The sequence below is a fragment of the Talaromyces proteolyticus genome, assembly GCF_021365285.1.
Source record: "Talaromyces proteolyticus strain PMI_201 chromosome Unknown BGW36scaffold_5, whole genome shotgun sequence".
NCBI lineage: Eukaryota > Fungi > Ascomycota > Eurotiomycetes > Eurotiales > Trichocomaceae > Talaromyces > Talaromyces proteolyticus.
Window position 1 is genome coordinate 1,186,688 of NW_025764281.1, and position 20,432 is coordinate 1,207,119.

General features: G+C 45.3%; 8 protein-coding genes across 8 annotated transcripts; 5 read left to right on the forward strand and 3 right to left on the reverse strand.

The window, feature by feature from the left end:
• Positions 1 to 275: 275 nt before the first annotated feature.
• On the forward strand, positions 276 to 3,146 carry BGW36DRAFT_460565 (putative arginine permease; the record flags this gene model as incomplete). The annotated part of the gene is made up of 20 exons (XM_046222097.1): positions 276 to 290; positions 364 to 477; positions 533 to 543; positions 609 to 636; positions 691 to 795; positions 857 to 972; positions 1,025 to 1,032; positions 1,082 to 1,215; positions 1,269 to 1,334; positions 1,401 to 1,527; positions 1,591 to 1,626; positions 1,687 to 1,757; positions 1,818 to 1,872; positions 1,930 to 1,952; positions 2,016 to 2,099; positions 2,154 to 2,412; positions 2,482 to 2,628; positions 2,681 to 2,734; positions 2,809 to 2,966; positions 3,039 to 3,146. The coding sequence occupies 20 exons, from the start codon at positions 276 to 278 to the stop codon at positions 3,081 to 3,083; spliced, it is 1,656 nt and encodes a 551-aa protein (XP_046073154.1). The 3' UTR covers positions 3,084 to 3,146.
• Positions 3,147 to 4,310: 1,164 nt separating this feature from the next.
• On the forward strand, positions 4,311 to 6,932 carry BGW36DRAFT_149806 (uncharacterized protein). The gene is made up of 8 exons (XM_046209493.1): positions 4,311 to 4,388; positions 4,442 to 4,880; positions 4,949 to 5,092; positions 5,152 to 5,781; positions 5,837 to 5,856; positions 5,909 to 5,955; positions 6,028 to 6,358; positions 6,456 to 6,932. The coding sequence occupies exons 2-8, from the start codon at positions 4,453 to 4,455 to the stop codon at positions 6,809 to 6,811; spliced, it is 1,956 nt and encodes a 651-aa protein (XP_046073155.1). The 5' UTR covers positions 4,311 to 4,388; positions 4,442 to 4,452; the 3' UTR covers positions 6,812 to 6,932.
• Positions 6,933 to 7,052: 120 nt separating this feature from the next.
• Positions 7,053 to 7,487, reverse strand: BGW36DRAFT_358214 (uncharacterized protein; the record flags this gene model as incomplete). The annotated part of the gene is made up of 1 exon (XM_046213949.1): positions 7,053 to 7,487. The coding sequence occupies one exon, from the start codon at positions 7,485 to 7,487 to the stop codon at positions 7,053 to 7,055; it is 435 nt and encodes a 144-aa protein (XP_046073156.1).
• A 589-nt stretch (positions 7,488 to 8,076) lies between these two features.
• On the forward strand, positions 8,077 to 9,534 carry BGW36DRAFT_448701 (putative alpha-ketoglutarate-dependent 2,4-dichlorophenoxyacetate dioxygenase; the record flags this gene model as incomplete). Its single annotated transcript, XM_046221756.1, has 7 exons — positions 8,077 to 8,293; positions 8,364 to 8,536; positions 8,596 to 8,674; positions 8,734 to 8,897; positions 8,955 to 9,177; positions 9,246 to 9,301; positions 9,378 to 9,534. Exons 1-7 carry the CDS (start codon positions 8,105 to 8,107, stop codon positions 9,532 to 9,534), a joined length of 1,041 nt encoding a protein of 346 aa, XP_046073157.1. The 5' UTR covers positions 8,077 to 8,104.
• An 880-nt stretch (positions 9,535 to 10,414) lies between these two features.
• On the reverse strand, positions 10,415 to 11,635 carry BGW36DRAFT_396402 (glycosyl transferase; the record flags this gene model as incomplete). The annotated part of the gene is made up of 1 exon (XM_046218158.1): positions 10,415 to 11,635. One exon carries the CDS (start codon positions 11,633 to 11,635, stop codon positions 10,415 to 10,417), a length of 1,221 nt encoding a protein of 406 aa, XP_046073158.1.
• A 1,502-nt stretch (positions 11,636 to 13,137) lies between these two features.
• Positions 13,138 to 14,604, forward strand: BGW36DRAFT_426388 (putative acyltransferase; the record flags this gene model as incomplete). The annotated part of the gene is made up of 1 exon (XM_046220258.1): positions 13,138 to 14,604. One exon carries the CDS (start codon positions 13,138 to 13,140, stop codon positions 14,602 to 14,604), a length of 1,467 nt encoding a protein of 488 aa, XP_046073159.1.
• A 319-nt stretch (positions 14,605 to 14,923) lies between these two features.
• On the forward strand, positions 14,924 to 16,774 carry BGW36DRAFT_376618 (uncharacterized protein). Its single transcript, XM_046215906.1, has one exon. The coding sequence runs from the start codon at positions 15,094 to 15,096 to the stop codon at positions 16,684 to 16,686; it is 1,593 nt and encodes a 530-aa protein (XP_046073160.1). The 5' UTR covers positions 14,924 to 15,093; the 3' UTR covers positions 16,687 to 16,774.
• Positions 16,739 to 20,200, reverse strand: BGW36DRAFT_426390 (ankyrin repeat-containing domain protein; the record flags this gene model as incomplete). The annotated part of the gene is made up of 3 exons (XM_046220259.1): positions 16,739 to 19,803; positions 19,859 to 19,903; positions 20,116 to 20,200. The coding sequence occupies 3 exons, from the start codon at positions 20,198 to 20,200 to the stop codon at positions 16,739 to 16,741; spliced, it is 3,195 nt and encodes a 1,064-aa protein (XP_046073161.1).
• Positions 20,201 to 20,432: the final 232 nt, after the last annotated feature.

Consider the following 20,432-nt stretch of genomic DNA (forward strand, 5'->3'; position numbering starts at 1 on the left):
CGCAGTTTTTAGGGCATTGATAAGAACAGCGGTAACTTGCCGATGGACCCGCATAGTTATCATGGGCCAGCAACGCCAAACTGCTGTTATCACGAAGGCAGACCCGCAGTCCATATCTGAGTTTATCGCGACTGTATTAGTTTAGTTGTCGCGCTTGGACAGTCTCTCATATACTACTAATGAAGTTACAAGATTAAATAGAAACTCACCACCCCCATCGGCGGAGTTGCTTACACGAGGGAATCAGCCTGTTGGTATAATATTGGGAACCAATCATGTTTCACGAAGAGGTAAGCAAGATGGAACTCATCATAAGACAATTTTTCGTAGATTTTCAGTGTCTAATTATACGAAATCTCTTAGAAAAAGGTAGTGGATGGCATTAATACCGACGAAACGCCAGTTTCTACCGGTAGTGTTGAGGAAAGCCGTGAGATCCTACTACAGAATGGCGATGGTCTGAAACGACAACTGAAGGTATATATCATCCCATCTTTTATCATAATAATGTTTGTTGATAGTGATTGTGTAGCCTCGGCATATGTGAGTCTATAAAAGATGCAATTCGATATTACTTACCCTCATGCACGGTCTAATCAATATTCCAGACAAATGATTGCAATTGGAGGTGTTATTGTTAGTTACTCTGTTCCGGTGTATCCAAAATTATCCTCTAATCATAAACTATAGGGTACTGGTCTGTTCTTAGGCACCGCAAGCGATTTGGAAAATGGTGGCCCAGCAGGTCTGCTTATCAGCTACTGTGTTATGGCATCCTTGTTATACTCGGTCATGGTACGCTTTGCTTTCTACCTTTGGGTCATACAGAACGTCGAATAGCTGATATTTAATGTAGATTGCATTGGGTGAGATGGTATCCCAGTTTCCGATGCCCGGTGGGCAATTCGCTCTCGCCGGTCGATTTGTTTCTCCTGAGCTTGGTTTTGCAATGGGTGTCTTGTATTGGTATAAGTCAGTTTTCTCCGACACCCACAGGCTTACTTTTTATTAACCTCATTATTAGTTATATTAGTAAGTTTTTTATTTTATCGACAGTGAACGTGAAAGTTGACATGTACAGTCGTTCTTCCCGCCGAGATCTCAGCTGCGGCTGTACTTATCACATATTGGACGCCCGCTGGGCAGGCTGACTCAACTTGTACTACGGGAATCTGCAATAATGCAATGTGGGTCGGCTTGATGCTCATTGTAGTGGTAAGTTTTGTCTCTGCATACTTTCAGCAGATCTCAACTAATTCAGCTTCTAGTGGGCAATCAATTTTGCGGGCACGCGTGTTTTTGGTGAGATGGAATTTTGGTTCTGTTCTATCAAAGTATTATGCCCTCACTCAATTAAAATCATTCCTTAGTTACAGTCTCTAACGATACATTACCTGTAGGTTATCACCATCATTGGCCTCATTATCACTGGCGTTATTATCAGTGCAGGAGGTGGTCCTAATCACACTGCGATCGGGTTCAAATACTGGAGTGAAACTGGAGGATTTGTTCAATATTCAGGGATTGGTAAGCCTACGGTTCTATATATACCCGATAGTGTTAAGATCTGACCAAAAGTTACTTCTCTAGCTGGTGCCAAGGGCCGCTTTCTTGGATTCTTCAGCGGTATGGCAGCTCATTGACTACATTCTATCATGTTCGTGTGCTGATAGCAGAACACTTCAGTTCTTATTGACGCCGCATTTGCATTCATTGGTACCGAAATCACTGCCATTGCAGCTGCCGAAACTGCCAGTGTATGAATCCATTTCTCCAAAAACGTTATTGATCTAGATATTGACTTGTAAATTCGGTAGCCACGAAAGAATGTACCCCGTGCCATTAAGAGTGTCTGGATCAGGCTTGTCTTGTGTGAGTATTCATTTTGCCGCGAGGGTTGCAATTTGAGCTAATTTCTGCTCTGTATAGTCTACGTTTGCAGTGCTTTCCTTGTAAGACTTGGCCTTCAGTACCTAGGCCACAAAATAAGGATTATTAACTCACAATTTTTACAGATCGGTCTTCTTGTCTCTCCATCGGATCCCTCTCTCAACATTAGTTCCACTGCAGCCAAGAGTCCTTTTGTTATTGCAATCAAGGTTCGTGATGTTGAAATGTTCTCTTTCCTCAGATGTATTAATGCGGGAACGTAGAATGCGGGAATACCTGTTTTACCATCAATAATCAACGCCGCCCTTCTAACTAGTGCGTGGTCAGCCGGATGTGCTGATCTCTTCGTTTCATCACGGACTCTTTACGGGCTTGCTGCTCGAGGGCATGCACCAAAGATCTTCTTGAAAACCAGGAAGTCTGATGGCATGCCATGGCTAAGCGTTATTTTCTGTGGAGCCTTCTCGCTACTCTCGTTCATGGCCGCCTCCAAAGGCGAGGCAGGGACGGTTTTCGGTTACTGTATGAATATTATCACCTTCAATATCACTGTTGTGATGTGCTCTTTTTTCTTTTACTAAATACATCTAGTTTCGAACATGACGGCTATGTGCGGAATGATCTCTTGGACCGGAATTTTGTGGACAAGTATCCGATGGCACAAGGGCCTTAAAGCTAACGGCATCGATCGAAAGACGCTATCCTACCAAGCCCCATTCCAGCCGTATCTCTCATACTGTAAGTCGCAGAACATTATCCAATAGCAACACCTTACTGATTATTTCTGTAGATGGCATGTTTGTCTGTATTATGGTGATTATTTTTGGTGGATTCGGCACCTTCAGTAAGTTTGCATGAGAAAAGAGACTTATCAGTTCGGACAAGAACTGACAGCTAATTTCATTACTTTTCTATTAGTCCACAAGTTTAATGCCTCTGCTTTTGTCACAACCTATTTCCCTATTCCTCTCTTTGCGGTCCTTTTCTTCGGATACAAGACCTGGAACAAATCGAAGATAGTCAACTATGCAGACATGGACTTTGTCACTGGGTCATCAGAGGATATTCCCGAGGAGGTAAGTGCTCTCTGTGATTTGCTTCTACTCTCAGTATCTGTCAGAAATACCAGACTGACTGTTGTGGTGCAGCCGACCTCACAGAGTAAATGGAAAAAAATCATGGCAAGGGTTTAATTATTTGCAAGACTACATGTAGATCTAGAACATGTTCAATCTTGTACTGGATTTAGTTGAGTGCTTTTGTAACTTCAATGTTTGTATATATTAGATTATCTACGACGGTAATTGTGTTAATGAATATTGAATGATAGCATGTAATATCAATGGTCTACTACACCAGAAATAAGTCAACGTACCGGCCTATTCCAAGTATCAACGGTGTTGCATAATTCGCACGTGGCAACGATCAGGACTGAGCATTTCCTTATCGTTGCGCTTTGTCCGCAGTAATTTCATCGTTGGGTGAGAAGGCACGGTTGGTGGGTCGGCATCTCACCGAACATCGGCGCACTAGCCGTCTTAGCCGCGTCTACAACGGTTGGAAGCAACAACCAATGAATTAATTGATCGTGAATATTCTTTAATCATTTAATAATAAGGGATATGGAGCATTTTAACATTGCATGTAGGGACTCATGTAAAATTATGCAGTTCATTCTAGATGAGATAGAATATCTACTTCGATGTTATAAATATTGATATATGTTCATTACGAGTCTACGAGGGACAATAGGTATAACATTGAATAATTAGACGCCAATCTCTGATTATATTATATTGAAGATAATTTTGCACTTCAACTCTTCGCGAATTACTGGAAATGACTATGTCTTCGATTGTATAAACTTACCAGCATACTCGATTGAATCTATATGCACAAAGTGTTATTGATTAAGGTGGATTACTCATGCTATTGGGTTGACAAGCCTCTCGATAATTCATATTATAGCCTAGTTAGGGCTTGCCACGATCCACCCGTCTCAAACCAATCAGCGCCCATTATGTTATCATTGCCTGATAAAGCTGTTCCCCAAATACCTTCCAATGTTGTTCGTCGACGCATGTTTGGAGCAGTCCAAATTCTCTCTAGGATGACTATGTCGGAAAAAAGAGCATCGCCAACACTGTATTAACCATTTCGTTCAAATTACAAGGACGCAAACTAACGAATGACTATAGCTGTGACGAGGATCAACCTCCCTCCAAAGCTCGCCGTATTGCGCGGGCCTGCTTGCAAGTCTGTCTAACCATGACTCTGGAAATTATAAGATCCAAACCATAACTGATCGCATATTAATAGTGTCGTGCGAGAAAACAGCGTTGCACAACGTCCTCAGAGGCAGTCAGTCTGCAGGCACCGTGTAAACGATGCCGTAAGCATGGCCTCACTTGCTCGTTTCAGACGGATAGAATCATCGGGCCAGAAGAGAGCCCTGGGCCATCACGTATGGCACAATTGGTTGTGGAGTTAAATCAACGGTGAGGGCATAAAATCATACTAGTCCTTAGCTCAACTACTGATAGCCATCTAGCGTTAACCAACATGAGGCGCGCATATTGGAACTGGAGAAACAGTCGCGAGGAATTCATCATCAAGAGTCAAGGTATCAATTACACTAAACATGCTAGCTGCATAGATTTAATACTAAAATTTTCTGCAAGCATGGCGCTTAGTTATGAAACAGCTTCGCCAAATGAGGTGCAAAACATACACAAAGAGAAAGGCCATCGCAATGGGGTCTCGCCAGGCCAAACTATTGTATCGCATTCCCCCGGCTTCAGCATGGATGGAATTGACTTGGGGCCTCCAATTGCTACATTGAGGTCTCTAGGCGCATTGTCAAAGGATGAACCAAATTCCAACTCAAATTTACAGACGGCGCGAACAAAACAAGCACCGTATAACAGTATTTATGATCCGGTGTCTCGGGGAGTGCTGACAATTCACGAGGCGCAACGCGCAATTTCAATGTATGTATCTTGCTCTACAAGTCTTATTAAAAATTCCAAGTTTCAAACTAGGACTTACAAGCCTTCAGCTTTTTCGATAATTGTCATTTAATGGCCCCTGTACTGAACGAAAGTCTGCGTGCTTCCTGGCATGGTCTTCGTCTCTCCGCCCCAATGCTATTTCTAGCAATAATTTCAGTTGGGACGAGGTTTTGGAATGCTGGCTATGAAGAGTAAGTCAATAAATGTTGTTTTAGCAAGCTAGCGCTTATGATGGTTACTTTGAACGAAGATACAGAGCTGGTCATAGTGTCCATCCCCGATTTTCTGAACTCACCTCTCTGCTCGACCAAGCCGTTTCACGTCTTCTTCTCCGCCCCAACCCGTCCGATGTCACCCTTAATTCTATACGAATGCTTCTTTTATATGCACAATGGATGCCCTGCAATTCGGACGACGAAGACGATCCATCGCCTAAAACCACAGCCGCAATGCCTAAAGGGCTCAAGAGCCGATACAACGAGATAAGCGCCTGGGCCGTTCTCGGACTAGCCCTTCGATACGCATTATTTCTTGGTCTTGATAAATCGGCTGTAGCCCCTTTTCAAGGCCCTGTCAAGCCTGTCTCTGACGAAGACATTTCTTGTCTTCGTGTTTGGTACAACTTATTGACTTGTGACTTTAACCTCATGCTTACATCCGGTCTACCTGCGTCACTTGATCCGTCATTATCTGCACAGGTAGCTAGGAGATTTAGCTCTAGTCGGCATACACAGCAACCAGGAGATCTTCGCGTCGCAGGTCTCGTTGAGCTGGTAGCAGTCGTCCATCGTGCCATGCGAAGTTGTGGTGATGTATCGGGGCGGCAGCTAGACTCATATTGTTTGCGAAAGTTGAATACTGAGCTAGAGGATTGGGAAAGGTGGGTAACGTATAATATTCTTTAAAACAATGATGTGCTAAGGAATAAACTGTAGAACTTGGCTTGTCCGCCTACGTAGGTCAATATACAATTACCACAGAATGAGTTGAATTAACATGGAATGCAGGGCATACCGAATCGCAACACAATCAACTTCCATTCAACTCTGTAAGGGTATGATATGATACCTGTATATGTGGCAGCTTAATATGAAAGGCTGTATTAGACATGCTAATATCTTCACAGTGGTACCGTCTGTCCCTCAACAGTGCTAGATTAGGCCCATTGCTATCCTCAATCTGTCAATCTTCTCAGCAGCCACTGCAGGTCTCATTACTCCACTCCTTTGAGATCAGCCTAACATCTGCAGCACAAATCCTAATTTCTTTATCAATTGACGGAGCAGAATCTGTATGGAGGATTGAATCTCAAAACAGAGCAACCTTTCCTGAAGGGCCATTCCAAGTAGACCGCGCTGCTGTGGGCCGTTTACACTACGCCGTTGATTCAGCGTGGATATCGCATACATTTGCCGTTACATTTCTAGTACTTTGCTACATTAGAGGGGCAGTAGATGGTAAGTGGGAAGTCTCCATGCACTACCTGATTATGTTCTTTCTTTTTGATCATTTATTCTTGTTCGCTCATAAATCAACTAACTCGAATTCTGAAAGAAAATCTCCAAATTCGCAGTCTCAACCCAAATTCACCTATCAATTCGACATTAATCCCACCCCACTCAAGCTCTATAATTGCTCGTCTTCTTCGCCTTGCGCTAGAAATTTTTGATGGTGTTTGTCCAACAGCAACATTCCATCCGGCACGCGACTTCCAAGCCATTGTCCACGACGCCACATCTCTTGTACTCGCTCCAGCCAATTTCGATATCCTAGAGGGACAGGAGCCAGATGAGCTGGCTCTGCAGTCTTTACTTGATTTGATGAATGATGCTGGCTTGGAATGGCCGGGGAATATACTGGAGACATCTGGAGACTTTACCAGTGGGTTCGAACCTGGAGCGATGTTCTAAACGCGAAAATTGGCCATATAGTGAAACTCAATGAGGAGAAATACGACAACCCTAATAGTCAAAGCTAATCGTTGTAAAAAGAATTCTGAGTTATAGCCGCGAAGCTTATTGACAAGGCGAGGTATGGATGTAATCATATAACTTAGAGCTTAGCTGAACGCCTCGCTTTGAATCGACGTACCCTATTTCGACAACCTGTGAGCAAGTTGTTACACATATCACAGGACTTTGTTAAAGAAGCTCACATTTCCTCACCAGCAATTTCGAACAACACATCTTGGGCGCCGTTCCACAAGACCAACTCCCCCAGCGACCTCAAATTCTCTTTTCCGTCTGTTATCGTCAAGAAATGATTTGCTGCCAACGGTCCCATCTTGCTAGCAAATGCGACACCGCCATAACAAAACAAGATCTCTGTCTCCGAAATACCCCCTGGATATAACAGTATATCGCCTGATCCTGGATGTGCAGTGTGGTTCTCGAATGAGACACCGAAATCCGTCTCGCCGAGTGGAATCCATAACCCTTCACCACTCCATCGCACATGGATGAGTTTTTGTCGATACGGAAGTAAGGTACGGAACAACGATACAGTTTTTGGAGCGGCGGAGGACTCGAGGGTTGCGAGGAATTGATATGGTCCAGCAGTGATGAGGATGGTATTGTTTTCGGTCATGGTGAAAATATTTAGTATAGGGAAGATGCGCCGAAGTTGTAGAACTGGCTTGGCTTTCAAAGAAGTTCTTCTATCGTGGAGGTTGTGCAACTCTCCACTTACGACTCCTCCCAGCACCTTTTGTCCAGATAGCTTTGAATGTAATATGTCAACGCCGGATAAAGATGGCGGTCAAGAGAATGGATCGAATTTTATTTGCTACCTTGAAGTTTCTGTAAGAGAACTAACAGAACCACTTAACCCTCGAAGGTTTAACTACCTTTTTGTGCGAATTGTAATGCACGTATCAAATGCTATCATTTGATCAAGTTCACGAGTATTCGTTTTGGTTTTAGAAAGCTGAAAAATTCCCCCTACGTTTATTATTGATCAATGTTGTGTTTTAATTAATAATCGCGCAGCAGAATTAGAACTGGCCGTTATCTCCATTGACGGCGTGTCGGGTATATCGGCCTCGGGCCGCACGGCGACTATGCCGCCACGAAACCGTTGACCAACATCATATTAGATATGTTATGTTAGATATTAGATATTAGATATGAAAGGGCTTGGTGGCACCTCTTATTTGATTTAACGCCACCGTTATCTAGAAAAATCACAGTTGGAATGATCTCGCCATGTCCCTTTCTCATATCCACATTCGTACATATGAAAACACATGTCCTTCACAAACGGACAAACATAGTGTTATCCAAGACGGCAATCTATCTGTCACTCCTGTTCTTCAAAGTGAAGACTCGGCATTTGGTGCAGAGGTAACAGGGGTCGATTGGAGCAGGCCAATCCCAGAAGAAACTGTGGCGCAGGTAGGAAGCAGCCACCCAGGTACAAACTTTATATATAGGGGACAAGGCCTTTGACGATTACTTTCTACAGTTAGTTGCATTACAGAACAAATATGCCGTGTTGATATTTCGTAATACTGGACTGGATAATTCCCGTCACATTGCTTTCTCGCAACAGCTGGGCGAGAAGCTTGAGATCAATCCATTCTTTTATGGGCGGGAGAATGATCGGTTGAAAGAGGCGCTGCTATTTGATGTCGGAAAGTATGACAATGAGCTAGATGGGATCGTTTTCATTGAGAGGCTGATCATGATATCAACAGTATCCAGTTGGACGGATCATTAGTGGAACGAGATAGTCGGAGATGGCATCACAGTTTGGGAAATGCATTGTGGCATACAGTAAGAATACTAAGCTGAATATCTCATGCCATGAATTATTAGATTGACGTTTCAAACAGGATTCATCTTACCACCAACAACGATCCAAATACTCCATTCTTCTATCTCATGGGAACCCCGTGAAAGGGGGATCGTGGACACATTTCGCCGATATGCGACGAGCCTACGCTGATCTACCCCAGGAAAAAAAGAGTGAACTGGAGAATCTTATCGTCGAGCATGAGTAAGAGGGTTTAAGGTCTTTGGAAGTGAAGGTTGACTAATGAAATTTATTGCTAAGTCTATGGCACTCGAGAAAACTAGCCTCACCAATTGTGTATGGAAACCCCTTGCCACACGAATTAGCGGCAAAGCCACCCGCATATCACCGCCTTGTACAGACCGCACCTGATGGGCGTAAAACGCTGTATCTTGCCGCTCATGCAAAGGTGATTCTCGGTTACTCGTTTGAGGAGAGCCAGAAACTCATTTGGGAGTTGATTGATCATTGTACTCAGCCAAAGGTAAATTACGGAATTTCTCCAATGACGGTATTGAGAATAGCTACTTACTTCTTCGCTCTAAAATATAGTATGTTTTCAGTATGGAGTGGTTATTTGGTGGAGATATGGTATGGTGGGATAATAGGTAATACCCCTCTGCCAAATTGTTCGATTCACATCCATGACTAAGAGACCGCCTTTTAACGATCCTTTCTTGATAGACAATCTATGCACCGTGCAAACCCGTATACTGAAAGCATGACGGCAAGAGATGTGCGTCGATCGACCATTATCGATGACGGCCCATTGGCTTATGGGGTTACACTGGAAGAGAAGCCGGCAGTTGGATGGAAGCCACAAACCATGGCGGCGACATAGAGCCGGAAACCAGTTTGTGTCATCTAGAGAGACTTGTATAAAAGTCGCCGGATCAGAATCATGCATTGATAACGACTTAGCGTAGTTAGGGGACTAATGTAACGCCAGCCAATGGATCGAATACGTAAATTATGTGTACGTTACTCGAGACCCGTAGCTGCCCGACTTCCAATTAAAAAATGGTTCAGTTGCTCTCCATGTTAGGTGCTAGTCCGGATAGAGACTTAATCCGAAGCGATATCATGAAGACCATCGGGGTGGGGCAGCCCGGATATAGACTAGAAAAAGAAAAGAATGAGGGGGATTCTAGACCACACAACTGGGCGAGAATTAAAAGGCGGAGATTTGCCCTGCAAGCTTGTCGCTTTGACTTTGGCGGGATGACACTATGGCTGGCGTTGGCTGCGGCATTAGTCCATTTCCGGATGGAATCATTTGGTGATCCCCACATTATCACATGTCGGACGAAGCATCTATGACAAGGTTTCTTATCAATATGCCGAAATCTGGATAACCCTTGCGAGTGGCCACTGGTGGCAGGATTTACAAATTTACGCTCTGATATCTTAGTTACAAGAGGCATTTGACATGTGTTGGCCCGTCAATGCCGCGGTGGTCAGTAAAATTAGTAAATGTACAACCGAAGCATGTCATTGAAGAAAAGTTTATAGCTATCAATCACCAAACCCAACAATGCACCATCATATTGAGCGCCATAAGATCAAATCAAAGGGGAAAAGTAACTCCATGGCCAGTCTGGCTTTAACACAGAGAAAAGGCCGCAAACCGTGTAATATGTAAAATGCACTTAGATAGCCAACCAAGATAATTCTAGGACCTCTAAAACAAAAGAAAAGGGAATTGATGAGGGCGAATTAACTCATTGTTGAGCTACTGGAGCGACTGCGGCCAACTGCAGTGCATCCTTAACCTTTTGCTGCTTGTCCTCATTCTCTTTTGCTATGATATCCTTGTAGGCGGCTTCGCGTGCTTCTTTCATCGCAATTTGGCGGATTTGCTCGTCTTTGGGTAACTCGTCAAAGTTCTTCACATTCTCATCCCACACTCGTATGCAGTCAGTGTTCCAGTTGCATCCCTCTACCTCACCATACATTGGGTGGCTGTATCGTGGGTGGGCGGTAGGCCACATGGAAGCGTGATAGTGGTGTTTGACCAACGCAGTGCGTGCGTCGTGATTTCCCGAATCTGAGTGACCCTGCCCGGCAGCAAAAGCTTCGACAGTCAAAACAAGAATGCCACCGACGACTTTGGATTCAGCTAAGTTGTGGAAAGACTCCCAGGTCACAGTCCGGCCGCTGCGCGCGCTCATCTCGGCCAACACAGCCTCAGTAAAAGCAGATGGACCTGTACCACTGATAACCTCGTCAAAGTCTAGTTGAATGTTGGCAATTGACACCCCCTGTTTGCGGGATATGTCATCGAGCCATTGAAGGATTCCGTTTATCAGCCTCATCATGACTGGTAATCCTGGTTTTGCCATGAATGTCCATTGGCAGAACGAGCGTGATTTCGGCCCAAGAATCGGATGATCGTACCATTCGGGCTCGTCAATCTCAACACCGATCACCAGGTCAATGTCTTTTGCTTCGTAACGATCAGGGATAAAGCGGTCAATGGGGCGCAAGGCTTCCACATCAATGTCTGTGTAGACGCCCCCTTCAACGTACATAACCAGATAGCGCAATAGATCAGCCTTAATAATTCTCGCCGTGAGCGATCGATACACATTGACAATGTCAGGTCGATTCAGACCCGTTGGTCCAAAGTGTGTCTCGACGTAGTATAGATCGTTACCATCGGTTAGCACCTCATACCGGTGACCTGGATTCTTCTGGATCCATGTTCGTGCAACCGAAAGATCGCGCTCCTCAAATGCCAATGGATCAACTTTCCAAGTTTGCCAAACTTTGTGTGGGAATTCCCCTGTTGCTGCGGTTGTCTTATAAGAAAGGTTGTTCTCAATCCCATTCAACGATCCCGAGCCGGACAGATAGAAGATGAACAGAATACACGCGATGCACAAGGGGTACATCTTGCGTATCTGTTTCATCTTGGTGTCACCGCCGAGGACAACAGACATAGTTGCGGCGTCGACACTGAGACAATAGGGTGAGCAGAAGAGAAGAGTGATCAATTGTCTCACTGGGTATCATCGCAATCAAGAATTCAGACAAAAAAAAAGAAAGACTATAGCTACGTGACGAAGGATTGGGCGGGGTACACAGCCTAATGAGAAAACGCTAGCCAGGACCTTGCTAGATTAGACAAGAATTACCACCGATGTTATCATGGAGGGTCTTCCATTTGCGCGGTAAATAGGTGATAGTCAAGTGGAAAGGGATCGGCCGGTTACTTGCCTCCTAGCAGCAAGCCCTGGTGGTCAGTGACGGTACCAATCGCTGCTGTAGCGTCGAAAACCGAGGCCAATGCTTGCCAATGGCGGAGAAAGTTTGTGCAACCAATACAGCCATTTCTGATTTTACCCACTAGTTTGGAAAAAAAGTAATCTACGCTCCCTTTCCGAGTAGACTCTGGAGCTGTTGCTAAAACATAGTATCCACAGCTTCACGGCAGCATCGGGATTCGTCCCCAATTTTCCATCCCCACAGATTGGACCGGGTTGTCAGGGATGTCTGTCTCGTGCCCGGTGGAGACAGCATCGGAAATGAGATGCAGGATATTCCTGCATGCAGTGTGACGACGTCGACAGCCACGATGACACCGCTATTGACGTTTGCTCGAAGAGTTTATTCGCACCCGGCCCCATTGGGCTGGTTTCTTATAAAATTCCCTTCGCAATTCTATATTCGACGCGGGCGTTTCAAGTGAAATGACCGGCAGAATAGCGCTCGTCAACTTCGTCAATTAGGGAGCCTCCGCAATCGATTTGGCGAGAGTCGAGAGTGGTTGACTAGTGAGTGGTCCGGGGAAAAGCAGTGGAGAGTACTCCGTATGGAGAGCGTAATTTAGGTAATTAGTGGCCGAGAACGGCGGGCACCCCCGCCCGAACGGCTTCCATTTTGACCTTTTGGCTTCCTTACGACGGGTTTATTATTACACGGGGTGCATTTCGCCTCCAGCCAACACAGCCCATTGGCAATCTTACCGAGCCTCTGTCCCGAACATTGTCCTCGCTTGCATGTGACGGACAAGGCACCGCCGAATCACTCACTGTACCGCAACCGGCCGGATCCTGGACCACGACTCGGCCCAGCCGACTCAACGACTCAACGACTCAATGTAGAAAGCGACTTCACCTTGCCTGGCCTGCCATATTGTCTGGATGCGGCAGAGCCTAGTCGACCGTTGATCGGCAGTTGATAGTCGCTGTGTTGATCTCTTCTACTCTTCGGCCCCGAAATTTCCGAGTCTAGCACTGCCGAGCTACGCGTCTCGTCGACCTGTCACCCCGCCGATGTTGATGCCGATCGCTCGCTCCACTGCTGAGTTCCAATTGATCTAGTACTTACTTTACCCCAGCTGAGGTGTCCGAGACCCTCCTGATATCCGTCTTCATATTGTGCATGAGAAGAATTCTCACCACTACTTCTCCTTCGCCATCTGACATGGTTTTCAATCGCAATGCCGACTGGATTCAAAGGTATACTAGACAGTGAAAAGCTGTGGAAAGGCACTTCCCACACTGGTCCTGACCTGAAAGCCGCACTGTCGGCTCGTGCCCTTCGTGGTGTCACTACCTTCGTTCGACCGACTTACTGGGCTAGCAGTAGCACCAATGGCAAACAGCTCAGGCGGACGGCCTATCTAGACGGCTTGCGGGGATTTGCAGCTTTCATGGTCTACTGGCTGCATCATCAACTATGGGCTCATGAAGATCTTCAGATGAACCGCGCCTTTGAGAACGCCTTTGGCTGGGATGGTCATTACTATTTTGTTGCGCTACCAGGCGTCCGTACTTTCTTCTCCGGAGGCCATTTCGCCGTGACTGTTTTTTACGTTATTTCGGGATACGTGCTCTCTGCAAAGCCGCTGGCATTGATTCAGGCGGGCGAATACGTCAAACTGTCAGACAGCGTCGGATCGTCCCTCTTTCGTCGATGGTTGCGACTATTTTTGCCGGTAATCGGGACGACCTTTGTATTCATGAGCCTGCTACACATTTTCAACCTTCCCACCTCGGTGCTGGACAAGGCACCCACATACAGTGAAGAAGTGTCGAAATGGTATAAAGAGTTCAACGACTTCGCCTTTATATTTCGAAGCGGCGGCGAGCCATGGTTTACCTATCACTTCCATGCCTGGTCTATTCCAGTTGAATTTAGAGGCTCAATTATGATCTACGCATCTATCATCGCATTTTCACGGTGCACACGAGATGCACGACTTTTGTGCCAGCTCGGCTTGATAATATACTTTGTCTGGATTACAGACGGGTGGTTCTGCGGGTTGTTTTCATCAGGGATGCTTTTGTGCGATTTGGATTTGCTCGCAGCCAACGATAACCTACCGCGCTTCTTATCTAAGTTGCGTCCCTACAAACAGACTATATTCCACACCTTATTTATAGCGTCTATCTACCTCGGTGGTGTGCCCAGTAGCAACGCAGACGTCAATAACCTACGAGACTCCTACGGTTGGCAGTATTTATCGTACCTCAAACCGAAGGCTATGTGGGACTATAAGTGGTTTTACCTGACCTGGGCATCCACTTTTCTTGTGTCTTCCGTGCCACACATTTCTTGGCTCAAAGCCTTCTTCGAAACTCATTTCTGTCAATATCTTGGCCGCATATCCTTCGCCTTTTATCTTGTTCATGGGCCAGTGCTATGGCTTGTAGCTGACAGGTTGTATGCCAGTGTCGGCTGGACGAAGGAGTGGCACGGTAGCAACATACCTGGTTGGATCAATAAATTCCCATTGCCAAAGGGGGGTCCATTGGGCCTAGAGCCGAGCTTTCTCGCCATACATCTAATTGTGTTACCACTCACACTTTGGCTTGCTGAGGTTTTGACAAAGGTGTTTGACGACCCAAGCATAAGGATATCACAGTGGTTGTACAATAAAACACTCGCCGGGAGCGAGAAGTAGGCTTTCAATGTTACACTGGAGTTTTCAAATTTCCCATTTAATCGTACGGTATATCGATAGCTAGATAATATGGTGAAACATTCAGTAATTAACGTCATCAAGTTCCGGAAACAGTGACGAAGCCTCTAAAGTAGCATCATCTATTGTAACCCCGCAGCGGAAATAATGAGGCATGGGGTTGGCCACTGAGAGCCTGAGCAATTATTGGCTTTCGCGCGTCCCAATTCCGGCGCCCGGGAAATATTGTGGGGGCACCTATTGGGGGTTCATAATGGAGGGTGGTGCGGCCGATTCGATTATTACTAGTATCACCAATAAAATTCCTGTGTCGCACCTTCCACTCTCCAACTCTCACATGCAAATTTTTTGTGTATGCAGACTGCCAGCTCAAATTTCCGCGGAGTAGATGAACACTAAAGACACAAGAATTGGATAAAATACTTTTCATCGAATGTTGTCAAAACAACATCACTGCACACACTCACGAGTATGTTAATCAGAGGAGTCACCCGTGTATTCCCTCTGATTGCACTGGTAACGCTCGTTACCTTCTTCGCTTTTGCGAAGTTCAAGCGTAACTCACTTCTCAACTCGTGGACGTTTGGATATGGGGGTTTAGCCAAAGATGTGGTGACTCCCTTTATACATTCACCGGACCCATTAGAATCAGACCCAGACCGAGTTTGGGATAATGGCAACATCCATGATGGTTCTCGTTTAGATCTTGAGAAAATACCCTTGCCAGATTTGAGTTCGGTGCAGCCATCACCACAGTCCCAGCACCAGCCAGAATTATTGGGGTCAGAGTGGCAATCAACGCCAGATAACACTCACAATGAAATTTTCTCGGTCTCAACGCCTTCTAGGAAATATTTCGATATATTGTTCGGTGAACACGAAACACTCAACCCGAACATAATCCCTCACCCGTCATCGAACAATAAATGGATCATCGTTGCACAGCAGAAGAACCGGGATCTCCAAAATGGCAAAAAGTCACTCGTGAGCATACAACTTGTCTGTGACGCCGCCTTCGATACGTCCGATAAGAATGATGGTCAAAGTGCTTCCTCTTCCGCTTCCTTCACCGATAACAGCGGCGAGACTCTGGCATGTGTCACTCAGCCTACCATCCTGCCAATCTCCGCCACAAGCTCGGAAGACAGATGCCAGGGCCGCTGGTCGATGCTGGCTGCCAATATTGGCCCGCATGATGCCCGTGTATTCTACGGACCTGATATTCCATATACTATTTACGGGTCCAATTCGCAATATACGTGTTTTGGACAATGGATGCACGATTTCCGCATGTTAGTTGACTGGAAATCACCTTCGAATGAAATTGCCACATCCTTCGATGTAGAGAAAAGTCCCAATGTCTTTCATACAGCGACCGAGTTGTATCGCCCCATTCCACTTGGTGAAGTCGAGAAGAATTGGTTCATTTTCTGGGATGCAGCAGGAGAAGCGTACGTGCATTATGACGTGTGGCCGAAACGATCATTCGCCAAGATAGAAAAGAACGACTACAGCATTCTCGATGAATCATCTCCAGTCAGCATTACTGTTGGTCCAGATCTTTCAATTCTACCGAGCACGTCAGACACGAGATGCATGGACAAGTATATGCCAGTAGTGCCTGACAATTCAAAGGAATTTATTCATCAAGCTACGAACTCCCTATCAATAACCCTATGCAAGCGCTCGGAGGCTGGTTGCCTGGCTACCGACCAAAACACGTTTATTTTTACTATTTTCCAAAAGAAGACTGATGTCGGTTTTGGAGCCAGTTCTTATGAGCCGTATGTGATGCTTTTTCGCCGCACTTTGCCATTTGACCTACATAGTATCTCGACAAAACCATTCTGGATTCACGGTCGGAAGGCAGCCCAAAAGAATGAAATGAAGCCGGAGATGATGTATGTTACGTCAATGAGCTGGAAGAACCATGGTCAGACATATCATGGGTATAGTGATGATGTGCTTTTTCTGGCTTTCGGCATTGACGATTCTAGGACGGCAGGGATTGATATTGTGGCCGGGGATTTGTTGAGAGATATGGGTATTTGTATGAACGTGTAAAATAAGTTTCTTGCTTCTATATACACTCTTAGATACATTTCATTAGTAATTGTTAGATAAACAGATTCAATTCCCTAAGAAATTCTTTCAGTCCAATATTTTCCATGGCTTGGGCACTCAATCCTTCGAACACACTTCTCAACTGTGATGTCTGTTCTGCTGACAAGTTGTCAACATCATACCCTCCTTGTCGCAATTCCCACTTAACAATGCACGTAATGACATATTTTTGATCTCTGGCGATTGCCCCCTGCAGTGCTGTCTTTCTATCTCGATCAACGATTTGATAATCAGCACCGGCTTGCAGAAGCAACTCAACGCATTTCAGTTGACCCATATAAGCAGCCCATATCAAGGCTGTTTTACCCCACTGGTCTTGCACGTTCAGGTCAATACCCTCTTCCGCGAGAAGCATGGACATGACTTCCGGTTGTCCTCGTTCGGCAGCGCAAGCCAAAGAAGTAAATCCAACGCGATTGGATGAGTTGATGTCGATCTGGTGACGGTGTCGTTTGCAACTGAGGAGCAACTTGACAATATCTGGATGCCCGCCGCTAGCTGCTACGAGAGGGGTTTCACCATTGTTATCCTTATGGTTCAATATAATGTTATCCCGTTCCAGGAGCATCGATATGATTTCTGGTGTCCCTCCTCGCGAGTTTATTGCCCAATGTATTGGCATTGCATTATAACTGTCAATTGAATTTATTTCAACATTGGGCTCAGCAAGCAGTAGTCGTGCTATGTTGGGTCGTCCTTCTTTACAGGCTGTAGCGAAGGGCGTGAAGCCGTCACTGTCTTTGCTGTGCAGCAGTTTGGGATCCCGTTTTAGTAGTGCTTTGAATATGGCTTCACGCCCTTCGCTAATAGCTGCATACATAGCTGCCTGAATATTAAAACCGCCTATGGATGCTTCCGCATTTCGCGCAAGACGATCAAATATCCGAGTATGCCCGAGCTTCGCAGCCAGAGTAATAGGAGACTCAGTAGGATGATTATAGTTAATTTCCAGTGGTGGATCTTTGAGATTCAGTAATATCTCAACAATCTCTAATGAACCACTTCCAACAGCAAAGTTCATCGCATTCCCTTCGTGTACATTCTTCCTGTTGATATCGATTCCAGGTCTTGAGAGAAGAAGGCGTACAATATCCACATTGCCACTTCCACAAGCCCATGAGAGACAGCTTTGACAACGATCGTCACAAGCGTTGATATCGACGTCACGTCGAGCGAGAAAAAGTTTGACGATGTCCAGATTTCCTACTTCACAAGCCCGTAAAAATGGTGTTTTGCGCATTTTGTCTCTGTGATTAACATCGATACCTGGCTGTTTTAAAAGCAATTTTACAACGTCTAGATGGCCATGTCGACTTGCTTCTGTAAGCGCTGACATCTGCTCATTGTCTGTTTGGTTTATAAGCATTTCATCCGGTTTAGCAAATAGGCCTTTCAAGAAAGACATGCGGGATGAACCCTTTTTGATCATATTTCGAACAACTGCTGTGTGCCCAAAATATGATGCGACAACTATTGGCATCGTCTGTACGGTACCGAAGCTATATTCGTATACCTGGACCCAAAACATGGTATACCAAGTTTTGAATCGATTTGAATTTATATCGTACAGCCAGAGGAATGCCTCGAGATTTGCTGCATCCTCCGAAATCGACGTTTTCCGGAAGTGGTCTGCCCAGTATCTGGTTGCGTAATAAAGGAAACTGAACTTGTTCGCGTAGTCGTCGGCAGCTTTCTTTTTGAAAGCGTCACCAATGTTATGATCTCCAATAAAGGGTGTCTTTTCAAATTCATCAAAGTGCAGGTAGTAGTTACACACTTTAGCTAGATGGTAGTGCACCTCATCCGGTTCAAATGAATGCTTCCAGATTCCAGGAATTTGCTGTTCCGGGGAAGAGGCCCTTGACGGGCGCAAGAGGAACTCACGAGCGGTTTGGTGAGCTAGATAGAGTGTGAAATCATTTATTCTTAAGAAAACGCCACACAGAACCTGAATCGTCGCCTCAATACGAGGTTCTAAATCCATATCTGATTCAGTCGTGTTGCGTGGGTCGATGCACAGTGCAGTGTTGACTTCAGTCAAACTTAGAGGTCGGAAGGCTCCCACCACGATTTTCAGAAGTTTTCGCGTGTATTGATCATTAGTAGACTCTCGCAAAATTTTCTCATACACACCATCCAAGTCCGGTGGTGATGTCTCAACCAGTTCCTTCAGAGCTTGGCGAGTGAAACGACCACTGGTCTCAATACGCTGTAAAACTAGATTTACCCAAAGAAAAGTCCGATCAGATTTGGCTAATATCTGCTTCATCAACTCCTCTTGCTGTGCTTGTGGTATACTTCTTCGGCGACCGATTTGTAAAATGGTCTCGCGGACTACCAACTCAACATCTCGAGATATTGCCAGAGTTTCGTCTTCAGCCCGCAGTCGGATATTTGGAAGATCGAAAAGAATATCTTCCAGTTTCATTCCTGGACGGCTAGTAATCAGGAATTTGAGCGAGTATTTAGATTCGGTAGGCTCATTGGGCCAAGTAGTATACGGCTTGCTCAATTCTTTGATGAGCTGAATACGATCCTGTTCTTCACATTCATCCAGACCGTCGAGTATACATACTACACTCCTTCCTCGTGTGGAGTCTGACGTTATTACATTGAGCACACTCCACAAACTCATGAACTCTCGAGAAAACTGTTGGGCCTTTAATTGATACTGAGGAAGCACATGTGTAAGTAAGCCCAGATCATCCGCTATTATCTGGTGTAGCAATGCTGAAAATGCCGCAGCCGAAGTGCGCTGTTCGGAATTGTCGTCTTTGAAGAAGAAGTAACACAGCGTCGTGTCTTCCTTTTTGATTCCACTGCTGAGGTGATCGATAAGAAAACTAGCGAGTACGGATTTACCGCAACCAGCATCTGCGGAAACCCAGAGCAGATCCGAGTTCTTATTTTCTACCCAATGCGTATATTTTGGGTGCTCTAAGAACCACTCGCAAGTGCCAGTAACTCGCTTAGGATTTCGGGCCTTGTGTTGGGTGTAATCTGACTGATACAAGCTGCGGATGCATGCCAGTTCGGATTCACTTAGACTATCCAAATCTAGAATTTTGAAACAGTTTAACAAATGATTGATAGGTATTCTGCTTCGACTCACCCCTATCTCTTGCTTTAGGTTTTTTGGGATCTATTCCAGTGTAATCTATGGCAATCAGCATGAAGCAATATTTTTTACCACACTCCAGTCGAGACAACTTACAATTATTTGTTGTGTACTGGTGGCCTGCTTGCACCCTCGCCTGCCCTGACACTGTAATGTCCTTCCATTGGTGCTGTGGGAGGTCAGGAGCCTAGCGATTTAGGGTCAAAGCTAGTTCTCGATCACTTCAATCAGATAAATTATTTGGCACTTACCATGCTTTTTGGGAGCCGGGGTAGCGTTTAGTTGAATAACTGTCGAGTGGGAGCGCATATGGCTCCTTTGTAGTACAGTCTCCATTGTCACTGGGAGTTGGTGTTTTTGTGTTATGTACGCTGCTGTCGAAAGATCGGAGTACCAATACGACCGGCAATTGCAACCGAGGGGAGTTAATTGGGTGGCAATACTAGAGGTTCAAGAACAGGTTTAGCAAATCCTAGGGATTATTTGCTACTTAAAAAGTGATTTCTGCAGTTCGAATCGGATACAAGATAAACAGGCTTTAATGAAAGCAGTATCAATAGTAAATGCT

Coding starts and splice junctions, on each gene's coding strand:
- BGW36DRAFT_149806 (XM_046209493.1), top strand. CDS start 4,453: ATGAGGCGCGCATATTGGAACTGGAGAAACAGTCGCGAGGAATTCATC. Junction 4,881..4,948: donor GCGCAACGCGCAATTTCAAT/GTATGTATCTTG, acceptor ACAAGCCTTCAG/CTTTTTCGATAATTGTCATT. Junction 5,782..5,836: donor GAGCTAGAGGATTGGGAAAG/GTGGGTAACGTA, acceptor AATAAACTGTAG/AACTTGGCTTGTCCGCCTAC.
- BGW36DRAFT_376618 (XM_046215906.1), top strand. CDS start 15,094: ATGTTAATCAGAGGAGTCACCCGTGTATTCCCTCTGATTGCACTGGTA.